The 16,815-nt window shown below is 34.1% G+C and overlaps 1 protein-coding gene across 2 annotated transcripts in view; it reads left to right on the forward strand.

Moving 5' to 3' along the window:
* The window catches only part of LOC136274309 (interferon-induced protein 44-like), a 110,960-nt gene extending 95,531 nt beyond the window's left edge, over positions 1 to 15,429 (forward strand). The window contains exons 1-7 of one of the 2 annotated variants that reach the window (XM_066080769.1): positions 5,073 to 5,175; positions 9,824 to 10,370; positions 10,794 to 10,879; positions 12,265 to 12,462; positions 13,483 to 13,629; positions 14,260 to 14,431; positions 14,648 to 15,429. In XM_066080769.1, coding sequence (XP_065936841.1) covers positions 9,845 to 10,370; positions 10,794 to 10,879; positions 12,265 to 12,462; positions 13,483 to 13,629; positions 14,260 to 14,431; positions 14,648 to 14,958 — 1,440 coding nt within the window. In that variant the 5' untranslated portion in view covers positions 5,073 to 5,175; positions 9,824 to 9,844 and the 3' untranslated portion in view covers positions 14,959 to 15,429. Of the gene's footprint in view, positions 1 to 5,072; positions 5,176 to 9,823; positions 10,371 to 10,793; positions 10,880 to 12,264; positions 12,463 to 13,482; positions 13,630 to 14,259; positions 14,432 to 14,647 lie in introns of those variants that run through there. The other variant, XM_066080770.1, reaches the window with a different exon arrangement.
* The last annotated feature ends 1,386 nt before the right edge of the window (positions 15,430 to 16,815 follow it).

The raw sequence follows: 16,815 nt of genomic DNA on the forward strand, positions 1-16,815 counted from the left end.
TCTCATCCCATAGCATTGGAATCTAATACCATAGCATTCAATCTCATAGCCTCTCATTCGTCATAGCATAGCATACAACTCCGTTTTAAATGCTTTCATTAAAAGAATTAATCTTCACATTGCAGATTTGTGGTAAACTTTGGCTTCTGATCAATTTACTTCGAAAATTTTAGAATTCTTCTGTGTATGGAGGCGTTTTTTGCTCAAATCTCATAGCATAGCATACCATATCATGAAGCCCTTCATTTCAATTTCTTATAGCTTAGCATTCAAATCTCATAGCATTGCACTGAATTCTTATAGGATATATCAAAATCGCATAAAATTGTAAGAGATATACAAGAAATGACTAATATTGAAAGGTGTCCCATAACGCATTAATTATAAATATAAATTTCAAAGAATTAATATTTCATTTTTTTCTGCATGTGACTACCATTGAAATCATTAGTTAAGAATTTGTGTTATTGGGAATGGCTTATCAAATTGATTCTACATATAATTTATATGTGGGGCAAGAGGTATCACCAGAAGACAAATTCAGTTAAAAGACAACACATTTTCATAATATTCTGTTGAGGGATTTCAGTGAAGTTGCTTTTGCAAGAGCATGACATACATGTATAGAGGAAGAAATTAACAAGAAACTTCTGCAAATTTTTAAGACATTTCCTAGAAGCTACAGAGTTTCAAAAATTAAATTAGCAATTTTAGGAAAGTTATACTGAGATACTGGACATTATGCACTTATTTACTAAAACGTTTATTCACCTCATTGAGCGGTTATATTGGGTTTTGCTGACAAGGTAACATGACTAACTGTAGGCAGACTTACTGATCAATACACAATATTATGGCAAAGCCGGTTTAGTCACTCATTTGCAAGTCAACTTTGTAGCATGCCTTGACATTCTGTGGTGATTATAAATAAACGAGAAGAGAATACAAGACCTCATACCAGTAATGAAATGAATTACTATATGTAGTATTAGAAACAGTCAGTCCATCTATTGGAAATATTTGTCAACTCCTAATTTCTAAATTATTCAACTTTGGCTTTTAAAAAGATAATCGTTTAATTGATTGAACAGTAGAATCCATTTTCACAGAATTGTGCAAAAGGCGACTGTATTCTGATCTTACATGGGCGCCACCATGTTTGACGCCACTTAATAAAAACGGATATTAAATATTGATGGATAGTGACAGCTAGAAAAAACCTTTTTTCGCATTGTCAAATGACATTTTGTGCATATGCGCCTGGATATTGAATATTTTGCTATGAAGGTATGTAGGATGACGGGTTGTTGTATCTAACACTGAAGTCAAATAGTTCTGTGCGGCGTGTGTTGGTGCCAGGAGTATTGTTTCTGAACTATGTTAAAAGCAACAGTTTATGTCGAAAATAAATCATTCGACATTTTCTTTACTTTTTATGCACTTCACTATACCTGAATTTTTTTAATGTTTATGTTTTTAAAGTGTAACTTTTTCAAGAGCATTGTATTTGTCTTAGTTACTTCACATCTCAAATAATTCCTTAGTCCAATTGACCGGTGTAAGGTGGAATGAATCATGTAGTATAATCGGATCTTGTCAACATAGGTATTCTTTATTTACGGAGGTCATTACCTGCATGAGACCAACAACTTCATATTTAACAAAATCATTGCTAATGTTGTATATCATAATGACACAAGAAATTTAATGTTTTGCTTTTATACAATGTGATATATGTGATATATGATATATGTGTCTATTTTCTTTCAAATCGTAAAATATATCATGTAATCAAACTTTATTCTATGTAAATAAATATTGTATCGTATTTTGAATCTATATAAATCACATAAAATGTTGCAATTACTTAGTAGAATATTTCATTTTATGTTGCTATTCAATAATGTATATTACTTATGGAAAACTGTTGTATTTTTTCAAGATTTTCATATTAAAACAAGCGAGAACACTGCTAATTTCAATGACTTTTAATTCATTAATTGGTAATACTACATCTACAACTGTAAATACAAGTTTGAAAACAGGAGACAACAAAAAGAGAGAATGAGCTACAAAGATCTAAGACACTAGCTTTAATATACATTTCTCAGATATGTGAAAAATAACTATGCATTTCCTATGTTGCAAAGGTGGAAAACATTTTTATTACGCGTAGATTGTTTTTGTAACTTTTTTTTTTATAAATAAGAATAAGTTATAAAATTATGCTGTTTTGATGTTGGGTTTTTATTTGTATTAAATCTGCATGACGTTCAATTAATTGTTCCGAAAATTATTTTTTTTCCCATATATTTGTATCACATTTTTTCTGCAAAGTCGCCACCTTCATATCCCACAATGAATCACAATTAAAAGAATGCATTTTATTGTTAAAATAGTATAAATATATGTCACAGTTTATATATATTTATTTATTTAATGTTCATAAGCGTGCATTGCTGATAGAACGCATTTCTGTATGTATGAATGAATGCACGTGTGAATGTTGTGATATGTCACATGGTTTTTATTACTGACCAGGTATATATGTCTCATTGACCAATGACAGACGACTTTTAAGTCATTAATATGCATGTCTTACTAACTTTGTTCACTATATATAAGCGCAAGTCCCGCCAAATCCAGAACCCACAGATTCTACCCTTTACGGCGCTAGATTCATGCACTAATGTACTTCTGATCTTTTCTGATCTTCAAAGATTCAGTATATTCCATTTATTATTTAAAGTCCTGGATACCTGGTAAGATCACTTCTAAACATATTATTGTAACATCGTATTCAGTGATACTCTCGGTAAATCACCGGTATTATAATTTGGAAAACCATTGTATTTGTAATTTAGTTAAATATATGTAGTACATGTAATTGTCTTTCGTCAACGTGTGTGTGTTATGTTGTGAATGTGTTTTTTGTGTTTTTAGGTTTCTTTTCTTATATCACATAAAAGCATATATAAGCACGAATCCAGACTTCGATCGTTATTTCTTTACGACCCTGTGACATATATTGATCACGAGATGGATGCAAAACGCAGTGCCATTTTTTTTAAAGTTGTCATGTTGTAAATTTTGAAGTTGTCATGTTGTAAATTTTGTATTTACACCCACCCAGTAAATTCAAAATTTACAACATGACAATGTTCTTCTAGACCAAACAAGATTTGGATAAACATGTCTGTTGATCTTTGTGCAATAGATGTACCATTCTAGCCGCATGTTAAGCTCATGGATGACACCAAAAATGATATAATCGAACGTTTCAATACCGAATGGTAAAACGTTAAATTGCCGAAATTTGCTCGTTCATTGTAAATGTAGTTTGAATTTAGAAAAATAAAGACCGTTTCCTTTTAATTACTAAAGAGATATTGAAATATAACGGTGGCGTGGAAGGGCTATATGAAAAAAACTTATCTTATTTGTTCGGAAAAATTAGGATTTGTTCGGACGAATTAGCTATTTGTTCGGACGAATACGTTATTTGTTCGGGCGAATTACGATTTGTTCGGACGAATTAGCCATAATTTGTTCAGACGAATAAGTTATTTGTTCGGACAAATTAGGATTTGTTCGGACAAAATAGCTATTTGTTCGGACGAATAAGTTATATTTGTATATAAGAACAGAATTTTTGATGAATAATTAACAAGACTATCTGATTTGGCAATAATGTAGATGATAAAAGGGGAGAGAGTCTGTAATCAGGCCACCCTGGGTTTTTCCTGGAATATTGTTTTCCCTTCCATTGATAGCACCTAAATTTTATACATTTACTAGTCACTGACATTTCTATGGTGTTAGAACAGGGGCGGCAGAGGCGGTCGCCGCCCCAATAATTATGCCTAAAAATGATTTAAAAATAACAGCGATCTGTATTGATTGGAGTGGCGATGATAACGGCAATTTTTGTTAAATGGGCGGCGAAGTGTTAACTTAATTGTTTACACGGTCAAGACTTTAAGTGCAGTACTGTGTTTATAGGTCTACATGTTTCTGGCATTTTTTGACAATCTGACAACAGTGTAATATATTTACATAAGTTCGACATTAAAGAATTACCGTTCTTCAGCTTTGATAATCAATTACAAGTTGTAAGTTAGAAACAACTAATCTCATATATTTTATGAGCAATAGAGAATCTATATATATAATGTGTAAGCACATAATTCACGAAAATCCATTTGGGGAAATATTATTGGTTATGGCATAAAGCGAACTCTTTTTGTTAGTTACTTCGGAAAAACCTGCGTTGCCTAGAATTAATGGACATCTTCAGGGGATGCATCTCAAGATCTCAAGGGGAGTGGGGCTGGGGGTGAACAAACAAAATTGTCTTACCCCCCCCCCCCCCCCCAAATCGGGAAATGTTCCTGGATCTGTGCATGATCTCGTAAACCGAGTTAGACTATTCACATCTGCCTATCCATGTTTATGAAATAATTCTCTCTCTCTCTCTCTCTCTCTCTCTCTCTCTCTCTCTCTCTCTCTCTCTCTCTCTCTCTGTTATAATAAATTTTAACTTATTCAGATTGAATATCTTATTCGTCCGAACAAGTAACTTATTTGTTCGAACGAATACCTATAATTCGTCAGAACAAATCCTAATTCGTCCTAATAAATAAGATTTTTTTTTCATCTGGCCCTTCCACGCCGCCGTAAAATATATCCTAATCAGCATCGTTTAAAAAACCCTCTGATTTTGCAGGCTAGTAGCATCGTTTTTGAAAGTGGGGGGGGGGGGGGGGGGGGGCAGACTCAAAAGGAAAAAGGCTACTTCCCAAAATCCTAATCCGTGGGGGGAAGGGGGATACACTTTTCAATTCAATTTCACTGTTTATTTTACTTATTTTATACACTTGATTTTTACATGGTCACAGAAAAGTACGGGGACCAACTCCATATTATTTCAATTTTTTGTATTTAAATTTAAGCAAAATCTTTGCTGCGCAAAAAAGTTAGGGGACCAAGCCCCCCTGCCCCCCCCCCCCCCTTCTTATGCTACGTGCTTGTTTTGAGAAACTATTTGCACTTTCGGTTTTAAGAAAAATTTATCGTGACTTTCTTTGAAAGATAAATCGAAAGTAAAACGCGGCTGGCGCCATAATATTCGCCCATTGAACACAGCTCACAACAAATCGAGACCTTTGTTTGTTTGTAAGTAACTCTTTTTACAATCCAATGGCATGCATCATTTTATCAGTGATTTCAATTGTTATGCTAACATATTGATAAAAAAAATAGGCCTACTAACTGCATGTTAAGCTGCGCTACGGTATATTGAATTCTACAGTACATAAAAAAGAAAGAGAAATACGAATGGCATGGTAGACTGGGCCCGGGGTAATTTTAACTAAACAGCTGACGATTTCAAGATTCGTCTACACGGGCTCGCCACTTGGTCATCTTTCTGCTTTTTAACTATGGCCTGGCAGCCACCCCTTATACTACACCTGATGTGTTTTTAAGTATATAATGGAGGATGGTCACCTACTAAGAAGACAAAACAAGTCCTTGATTCGTTGAGATTAAAAAGGACAAGAGCGTACAAGGCCTGACAAATCCCCCCGTACCCAGGATTTTGATTTTTATATGTTTATAAGCCATTTCTTTACATTTGAAACATGTATAATATAGAACTGCATATATGGAGTGTGGAAAACTTTTGGAGTACTTGTTTATGAAAAACTAGTGTACACGAGACTAAAGTAATTTGTAAATTGTGCAACGCTCATTATGAATATAACAAAATAACTTTGGACATGCGGTAATACATCGGCAGGTTGAATAAATTTTAAACTTTTATTCATGATTTCATTTAATTGCAATGTATCGTGATATGTATCGTATCGCATCTCATGTATCGTGATATGTACCGAATCGGCTCAGTACAGTATCGTCCCAGCCCTAAATGGTAGTAGATATTTTTCTTATAATCAACAAAAAAGCAAAACAAGTTTTACTTAAAGGCAAATGAATTAAAAATAAAACACCGTCTATACGATTCGAACACCCTCTCCATGGAGAAGGATGGATTACGAGCCTCTGCCTATCACAGTGAGCTACGTTGACAGATTATAGTAAGGGTGAAAAAATTTAACTCTTTAACAATAATCAATAAAGTAAAACGCTCTTGGTGAAAATCATAAATTTGACCCATTATGGGTCTAGACTCCATTTTAAAAAACCAATAATAAAAATCAAAATAAACTTATTCTTTAAATAAAAGTACTTTTAGGATGGAGTCAGGACCCATTCATACCTAATTTTGCAATTAAGAACAGTAAATGATCCATGATTTAGGCAAACAACGATGTGCAGCTTAATTTGGAAACCAATACCTGTTGTGTTTATAGAATGAAAGCACAATATTGACTTCCATCATGAAATTTATAATGAAAACAATGCATACAAGTCAAAAATTAATATTCTAACTTGAATTGAAATTCTTTCTTCTTCATTGCCCCGTTTGGGGGATATGCAACACCTTGTACGCCCCTGTTCTTTCTCACTTGTAGAGAAGTCAATTAAACATTTTTTATTCTCGACAAATCTCGCTGACATTATGACAAAGGAAAATATAGTTAAATAACTTGTCTAATTAGGCTATACAGGATTTTAGTTTACTACGGTCAAAGAAATGATATTTGGATAGGTTAGGACCACTTGATTAAATGGGATACAATAGCATTGGCCATTTCCGGATAATATAACCCTGATGGTATAAATAAATGAAAATAATAGACCCCATCACGATAACTTCAGTACTGCTCTCTTCCAGGGCAAATTGGTATACTTTGCGAAGATTAAGTAAGTAGATAATTAAATGACGTAAATGAAACAATTGACGTTACGTCACATTTCACCAAACTATGTCAGTTTGCCCTGCAAAAGAGCAGTACGGCAGCTACTGTGAAGGGGTCTTTTCACTCTTTAGATAGAAATATGACTACTTTTGGTTAAGAACTTTTTCTTTAACCCCACTGTTAGGGAGCTTGGTCTAGAATATCAATCTGAAAAACTATAGACTTGTAGGAAAATTTGCCCACCAAAAGTTGTTGTACTTGAAAGACTTTTATGCAGGTTTATTTTAAAAATTTACAAAAATATTTAAAAAAAAAAATTTTAAACTATAAATTTATTTATAACCAATTACGAGTAATAAATCCCAAGCAAGTTAACAAGTTATTATGCCCACTTTGTCACCTGTTGGATAATTCTAAGATAATATTTCAAAAATCTTTCTCATGCCCATTACAGCATTCATATTAGGAAAGAAGGAATGAGCAGTGCACATAAAAAAATTGAAAACGGAAATCAAACCTGTGACCCTTGTGGTCAGGAGACTTACCACTGAACTACCTAATTGGTAGATAATATCCATGATCCAAATAGATCCAATTACTAAACATGGTTCTGTCCCTTGATAAGTTGTACAAGGCTAATTAGCTTAAAAACAAATTCTTTGATAACAGTGCCTTACATTAAGAGTGAGTAGGTGTGTCTCCTTCTAAGAATTTAATATAAAGTTTTTCCGGTCTATAATTTCTTTAATGTCATAATCCAGGAGTTTCCCATAACTGAAGTCCCTTTCACATAAAAAGCTGAAAAGAATTTAAGTTAGGTGCATTTTGATTGGTCGGCAGGCAAAGTTCTGCAAACATTAATTCTTCAATATGTTATGCCAGATTAGTTACCCCAAGTAGCTAAGGACAGTCTCAAAGTTTTGGTCCAATCTTTGAGGCCTGATAATTTAGTTACAATACTGATCAGACCCAACCTAACAGAAAGTAGACCCCTACTAAACCCTGTTTTCTTTCGGGGTTTACTACAGCAGACCCTGAGTAAACCCAAAGAAAACGCAGAGTGGACTTAAAGAGCAAACCCAGATCAGAAGTAGACCCCTACAAGCAGATGCTACATGTAAAAAGGGCAGGAATTCCAGGTGGTAAAATGGCAAGATAAAAGAAGGGTCTGTTTCACACTTCAGTGCGTTAACTGGACCCCAACAGCAAACCCTGAGTAAACCACGAAAGACCCAAAGTGAAGCCTGAGTAGACACAAGTTTTCTGTTTTTTAGATTAGATTATTATTATTTCTTCAAATTATATCATTGGGTGTCTTGGTTGTGGGTGAAAACCCTTTACCAAGGGATGAATTTTGCCCTTCTCTACATTTCATACCATTTAATACATAAACTGCATTCCGTATAAGTCCTTTTAACTTATAAACATAAAATTGATATGATAGTTCATCAGATATTTCATGCTTATCACCAAATTCATCCCTTGGTAAAGGGTTTTCACCCACAACCAAGACACCCATTGATATAATTTGAAGAAATAATGAAAGTCCAACAAGGTTTTTTTTTTAAAATTCTGAAGAACCGTTTCAAACAGTTAAAACAATGTCCCTATGGCCCTATGCTCCCCAAGGAGCAAACAGGAATTAGTCAAGTAAGTCAAGGCAAAACAATGTCCAACTGACATCTGGCATGTTGTCAGGATTTAAACTTAATTTACTGTATCTGTTGTGCTGTATGCTTCTTAGCTCTGGATGCCAAGTGATTATTTGGAGGGAATTATAAGAATCTCTCTGGAAGGTATCTAGTCAAGGTCAGAGTTGATGAAGATCTTTTATTGCTCCTGTGTAGTGTGTACAATGACTGTGGGCCCACAAGAAAAAAAATGTAAAGTCTATTCTATCTGTGGTAACAGTTGATGGCCCAATTTTGTGAATCTGTCTCCATTTTTAGAAAGGACCTTGAAGGAGAGGACTATAGCTTGTCATGTTTTTTTCACTGGTTTAATCGGAGACTGGCGGCTACAGAATTTTCAAGGAAGATATAGACCAATTAAGCCGTGCATATGTATAACTACAGACATAAAAAATGATGATATTTAACAAAATGGGTATAAAGTAAAAAAAAGTATAAAGTACAGCTTGTGATTTGACCTACACATGTAATTACAATCAATATATTTCTGCTATAACAACAGAAAACGGTTTTAAAATAAGTGTTGTTTTCAATGAAATATATACTAGGGAAAAAGGAAAAAATTGACATACTTTGTATAACTATAAACATTTGATAAAAGAAATTTAACCTATGAATATTTAAATGAAAATTCTATAAGTGGAAATCAACAGTGTGAGTGGTGCTAATACATATGCTGGATCTGATGAATTTACAGTGCAGTGTAATTCATATATAAAAAAAAGAAAACAAATAATATAAGAATGATAATTTATACAAGTGTTAAATTATAATGAAATTCAAGAGTAATCTAACTTTGCATGGAATTTTCCCCTTTCTTATTTAAGAACAGCAATTAAGGGCTTCTCAGAAGATTTGATCACGTACCAACCAAGGTCATATCCTGGTGAACTTTTTAACATAGCTGTTTATTATTTACATATTTATATCATTCTGTATTTATATTTACGTTTGAGAATGGCAAAACGTTCAGAATCATTAATAAAACGGTGTTTTAAGTTTACAATATTGCAACCATCAAGCGATTAGCGCGCGCAGTTATCATTGTGACGTCACAAAAATGTTCATACAGAATTGAACGTTTTCGCTATTATATAGGTTCATATAAGGAAGCATATTTGCAAATGTTAATATATATTGGTGAAATCATGTGATTATTCTTGCACATATTTAAAATTTTTGTTTCAAATATAGCCCCAAAACAAATTACATGTAATTAATTTATATATTTAATCGCCATTCAATGCAAAAACTATTTAAAAAAAATTAAGTGATGTCTTATAAAATTAAATTAAATGCTAATTTTAGTCTAATTCCATTTCTGGGAATATGACGGAACTGTTGAATGAGAAATACAGAGACCAGCTGGTCACGTGGATCGGTAGGCCCTGTCACTTCCGGTTGTTGTACAAAATCAGCAGGGACGGATGTTCGGGCCCGACGTTTCACCAGAAGTGTGACAATCAGGGCGCCACGGTAACAGTCCTGTACAACACAAACAACACGATATACGGCGGCTACCTGTCACAGAGCTGGAAATCTAGTGGTGGGTGGATAAATGATCCGAACGCCTTTCTCTTCCGTCTTCAGTATAACAATTCATATAATCCATTGAAGTTTCCTGTCAGCAGTGCAGCTTATGCTGGATTAGGAAACAGCAGTTATGGTCCTATATTTGGGAGTGGTCATGACTTCGTCACTTTTTCTGGAACTGTTAACTCTTCCGGAAGCTACTTTTCTCTAAATGGATATGTCACTTCTATGGGAAGTTCTTACAGCTTAAATGGTCAGAACTACACCTCTATCACTAACAACAATCTCCAAGTGACTGATTTGGAAGTTTATCAAGTCTTAGGTAGATCTTCATTTCTATTCTATGCTTTAATTTTTTTTTTCCTTTTAGATAATTTAAAGAAAATTTCTTTTAAAAGAAACAATTTCAGGAACAATTTCAGGAGGAAAAAGTTGCTCCTTTTATGTGCACTATAGAAAGAAAGCTTACCATTTTGACTATATCCGAATTCCACTGAAGTCCTTGCCTTGGTGGTTTTAAATTTTACTTTAAAAATTGCATGCTCAATACACTTTCAGGCCCATTGTGTATGATAATCAGCGGTGTTGTATGTTTCCTCCAAAACAATTCATGTAAACCAAAAGGTTTGCAAGGTCATTAACAAAAAAGTTGATAAAAAAAATTTGAATTTTGTTTTTTTAAATAATCAGTTTAAAAAAAAAAGGATGGAATAACTATAACAATTTGTTATGGATTTGTTCACAGATGGACCTGATCCAAAGAAAACAAAGATGGCTGAATCTTCACTTCTAGACAAACCATGGAGAAAGTTTCCTGAGTTTAATGCAGAGGTGAAGAATTAGTTTTGTACATATCATGATGGCAATCCCTCACCGAAGCATACTGTATCATAGATTTTCCCACTAAAAATAAATATTTTCCTCATGGTTTCATGTTTATGATGAACCATTCATAGCAATATTTAGCGATATCTGAGAAAACATTGATTACTCATAATACTGGGTGGTAAAAGTTAGCTTCTATTAAAACTACTTGGCAAATTTGGACTGGTGTGTATCTTTTTGAGAAAGGGGGGGGGGGGGGGTTCAAAGATTGCAAAATTCATTACCCCATTATCCCCCAAAAGCCATACATTTTAGGGATAAACTGTAAAATCTTAGCAAGGGAAGACTACCATAAACAAGTAGCAAGTTTTCTTTGGAGAATTAAAGTTCCTATGGGGGTGGGGGGGGGGGGGTGCTGCTTTACAACACTGGTAGTCAGTAAGCCAAACATCACAGCGAAGGAATTTAATTGCAATGTAATTTTTAACCGGGTTTTCCAACGGAAAAATCCGGTTATTAAAATGATGAAAATGGCGGGCGGGCGGCTGCCAAAAGGGTACCCTATTGTACGGATAACTCCTCCTACAGTTTTCAAGATAGGAAGTTGTTCTTTTGCAGATCAATTGTACATATATCAGTGGTGTGCATATTGCTAGGATTTTGATTTCCGATAATTTATCGAAAAAATACCAGCTTTTGAACTTAGTCATTTTTTGGCAAAATATTGCATATAGGGAACCATCATTGTACGGATAACTCCTCCTACAGTTCTCAAGATAAGAAGTTGTTCTTTTGCAGATCAATTGTACATATATCAGAGGTGTGCATTTTGCTAGGATTTTGATTTCTGATAATTTATCGAAAAAATACCAGCTTTTGAACTTAGTCATTTTTTGGCAAAATATTGCATATAGGGTACCCTCATTGTACGGATAACTCCTCCTACAGTTCTCAAGATAAGAAGTTGTTTTTTTGCAGATCAAATGGTACATATATCAGAGATGTGCATATTGTTAGGATTTTGATTTCCGATAATTTATGAAAAAAATACCAGCTTTTGAACTTAGTCATTTTTTGGCAAAATGTTGCATATACATGTAGGGTACTCCATTTCACTGGATAAGGGTTGACATGGATTATGGATACAGTTTACATAAAAGAAAACCCGGTTTGCTGTCACATTGACAGCTTTTCACTTGTTCTTTTATTGTATTTTGTATTTGCACCATAAATAATATATATAAAGCATTATTTTCTTTGAATTCAAAAGTGGTTGATTCTGTTTAAAAATATGTTGGTAGAAATAGAAGTTACTTGATAGCTCATTAATTTATTTGTTCAATTTACTGATTTAATTTATATCCAATTGATTAAATATTTAATTTATAAAGATGGCAAACAAACTTAAAGAAGAACTGGTGGACTATGGACCGGACAGTGAGACAGGTGTAACAGCAGCAAACATTCTCCTGATTGGTCAGATTGGTGCGGGAAAATCAAGCTTCTTTAACTCTGTCAACTCAATATTCCGAGGGAAAATCACCAGCAAGGCGCGGAGTGGAAGCTTTGAACATAGCCTCACCACTGTCGTAAGATTAAAAATTGAAATTTATCAGTGCACAATGCACAAAGTCCCTTCAATCAACAACAAAAACATTTCATTGTTATTTTTTTTTAATCTAAATTTTTAACTTTTTTTTTACATGACAGGAAAAGGCTTGTTAAACTTTTAAGACTTGTCTTTAGATAAAGATTTTAAAAGAATATTATCATGGTAAAACATAGATAATTTATTATACCCCCATACCCCCGCTCCGAAGGAGAGGGGATATACTGTTTTACCCTTGTGTGTCTGTCTGTCTGTCCGTCTGTTTGTCCGTCCGTCTGTCCGTCTGTCTGTCCGTCCGTAACAAAAATTTCTGTCGCATTTATCTCAGCAACTATTTATCGCAGATGCTTGAAACAGTGTTTCTTAAGGCATGCCATATCGTGGAATATATTTTTGTACCAATCGGACGTCAACTTCCTGTTAAATGACGACTTTGCTTATTTTTTAACCAAAATTTTCAAACAAATTTTCGTCAAAGAATTCTCAGCAACTGTTTATCACAGATGCTTGAAATTTTCACACAGTTTTTGTATAGGCATGCCATATCGTGGGATGTATTTTTGTACCAATCAGACGTCAACTTCCTGTTAAATAATGACTTTGTTTATTTTTAGCCAAAATTTTCAAACAAATTTTCGCCAAAGATTTTTCAGCAGCTATTTATTGCAGATGCTTGAAATTTTTACACAGTGTTTGTTAAGGCATGCCATATCGTGGGATGTATTTTTGTACCAATCGGACGTCAACTTCCTGTTAAATGAGTACTTTGTTTATTTTAGCCAAAATTTTCAAACAAATTTTCCTCAAAGATTTCTCGGCAGCTATTTCTCGCAGATGCTTGAAATTTTAACACACTATTTGTTTAGGCATGCCATATTGTGGGATATATTTCTGTACCAATCGGATGCCAGCTTTCTGTTAAATGTCGACTTTGCTTATTTTGCATATTCAGAGCGGGGGTATCACTAGTGAGCATTGGCTCACAGATATCTTGTTTCAGTACCGCAAGTACAACGTAAAGGACCATAACTCTGGTCAGACTCTGAAGATTCGCCTGTGTGACACACGCGGTCTGGAGGAGGAGTTTACCATCGACCCCCAGGAGATATCTCACATACTGGACGGCAATGTACCGGACAGATACCAGGTATGTCAGTACAAATACCAGGTATGTCAGTACAGATACCAGGTATGTCAGTACAGATACCAGGTATGTCAGTACAGATACCAGGTATGTCAGTACAGATACCAGGTATGTCAGTACAGATACCAGGTATGTCAGTACAGATACCAGGTATGTCAGTACAGATACCAGGTATGTTAGTACAGATACCAGGTATGTTAGAGAAGGGGGGGGGGGTAGAAGTTAAACATGTACGTATGCTCTGCTCAGTTTTTTTGTTAAATTGAATCAACTTGTCTTAAGGGAAAGGTAATATACTTCAGAAATGAAATTATTGGCAAACTGTTCACAATAGGACCCCCAAAGACTGGAGAGAAACTGCTTTTGAAATAGAATGGTAAAACACAAATACTGTATATTACCTGTTTATTTTTTCCCTGGGAAGTTTTTGCCCTTCTACACTTTCAAACAGTTTCGTCCCGTCTTGAATTCGCCCAGACACATTTGTGTTTAGTACTATGATTTGATATGAGACATTGGGATTCGCACAGTCTTAAATTGGCCCGCTGACAACGAGGGTGAAAGGGGCGAAAATAAAATGGGGCAAATATTTCCCTGTATTCAGTAGTCCAATGAAGCAATCTTTATTTTCAGTTTAACCCCTCAGCCCCGTTTACTACAGAGACGTTTGGGTTCATCAGGAACCCCCATCTAGGGGACAGGATTCATTGTGTGGCTTTTGTAGTGGACGGAAGTACTATTGATGTTATCCCAGAGAAAATCCTCAAACAAATGAAAGCCATGCAGAGTCGGATGAACCAGAGAAGTAAATACAACTTGCACAAATTCAAAAGATTGAAATTATGAATATGAATAATACTAAAATTCTCTGTTGCATTCATGGATTTTGTTTTTGTTTTTAATGACCAAACAATTGTACATGTATAATATCATTAGTCAGCCTAGTTTAGTATTAGTCATCATGGATAACAATGCAGTCAAATTACTATTTCTTACGTACAGTTCTTTTTTAACAATGCAGACATCCCTCAAGTGGTCTACCTGACAAAGCTAGACAAAGTCTGTCCAATGGTGGAGGAGGATGCAGGTCACACGTTCCACAGTTCAGCGATCCGTGAAGCCGTGGATAAAATAGCTGACGTCATGGGACTACCACGTGGTTTTGTTCTACCAATCAAAAACTACGAGAGTGAAACTATTTTAGATCAGAATATAGATATTTTGATTCTGAAAGCTTTGAAGCAGACAGCAGATTTTGCTGACGACTACATGGAAGAACAGGTTGAAAAAATGGCGGCGGAAAATGGACAAGGAAGAAAAGAGAAAGAGTAAATGGTAATGGCACCATTTAAGAACAACATAACCGAAGACTAAAAAGTTTATAAAAGCGAGTTGATAAACTGTTGGCACAAAATGGACAAGAGAATAAAAACAAACAGTAAATGGTGATGCACTATTCCAGACAGTTTTTTAAATTGAAAGACTGTGAAGTTAATACGAAATAAAATACCAGGAATGTTGACAGCAAAACTTATCAAAACAGATTTAATATGAGCAGATTTGCAGAGGGGAAAAATATCAGTTGTCAATGATTTAACTAAGAACAACACTGGATTCATCATTGTGTACATCGTGTTACTCGTGATTTAATGATAAGTTTATCTTATCAAAACTTTTTGTGCAATTTTATTGTTTTCGATTCTAAGTGAAAAAGAAAACACAGTGTCTTTTGTTTTTAGTTTGTATTATATTAGCAGGACCTAAATACAAGGACATTTTATGATATAAAAAAAACCCCCAAAATTGTCGTGTTATTTTTATCTGCAAGGAAACTTATGACATTTGGATCACTGTGTATTGATACAGTATGACAACACCACTGGAAAGAACAAGGGGCGGTAAGCATGCATTGTTTACCCAATATATTTTTTAGCTCTCCGAGACGAAGTTGGGGGAAGCTTATGCTATACCGTTGGTGTCGGCATCGGGACCTGCTTTTATTTTCAAACAAGTTCAATCTTTGACATTTTAATTTTCTTTTATGTCGGGCATTCATTTTTTAATATATAGTGTCAAAATTGTCACCAATATTCCTTAGTAGAGTTATCCCTCTTTTGATCAGTGTAATTTTTTCAACGAAATGGTCACATTCCCAACAGAATTGAATATGACCACATGCAAACAACACAGTAAAAAATTAAACTGATTAATTAAGGTGCTATTGGACACCTCTATATTGTGACATATTTCTGATCGTAATAAACAACAAAATCAAGTACATGTATAATTTTATAATTCTTTTCTTTCCTGAAATTGTTACTAAACAGCATAGCGCAATTGGTTAGAACGTTAACTACAAATCTGTAAGTCATTATATGAATCCTGCTTGGGCTTTTATACTTTTTACCTTTCAAAAATTGTTAAAACTAGTCTTATTTTTGGGCCAAATATTGTGAAATTTGAAAATTCTAAAACTGAGAAAGTAATTTGATTATTGTGTTCTTTTATCCATATTACAGTCATTTCAAGCATATTTTTTGCAACATAGCATAGCATTGGAATCTAATACCATAGCATATTCAATCTCATAGCTTCTCATTCCTCATAGCATAGCATACAACTCCGTTTTAAATGCTTTCATTAAAAGAATAAATCTTCACATTGCAGATTTGTGGTAAACTTTGGCTTCTTATCATTTTAATTTAAATGTTTAGAACTCTTCTGTATATGGAGGCGTTTTTTGCTCAAATCTCATAGCATAGCATACCATATCATTAAGCCCTTCATTTCAAATTCTCATAGCTTAATTAGCATACAAATCTCATAGCATTGCACTGAATTCTTATAGGATATATTAAAATAGCATAAAATTGTAAGAGATATACAAGAAATGACCAATATTGAAAGGTGTCCCATAACGCCTTAATTTAAAGCAGATTGGGAGAGGGCGATCTAAGTTTTTGAACTTGTGTCCAATCCCTGTTGTAATTTTTGTACAATAAAAATATGTTCAAATCAAATCAAATCAACGCCTTAATTATAAATATAAATTTCAAAGAGTTAATATTTCATATTTTTTTGTCTGCATGTGACTACCATTGAAATCATTAGTTAAGAATTTGTGGTATTTGGGAATGGCTTATCAAATTGATTCTACATATAATTTATATGTAGGGCAAGAGGTATCAC

Source organism: Magallana gigas, chromosome 4, assembly GCF_963853765.1.
Source record: "Magallana gigas chromosome 4, xbMagGiga1.1, whole genome shotgun sequence".
In the NCBI taxonomy this organism is placed as follows: Eukaryota; Metazoa; Mollusca; class Bivalvia; order Ostreida; family Ostreidae; genus Magallana; species Magallana gigas.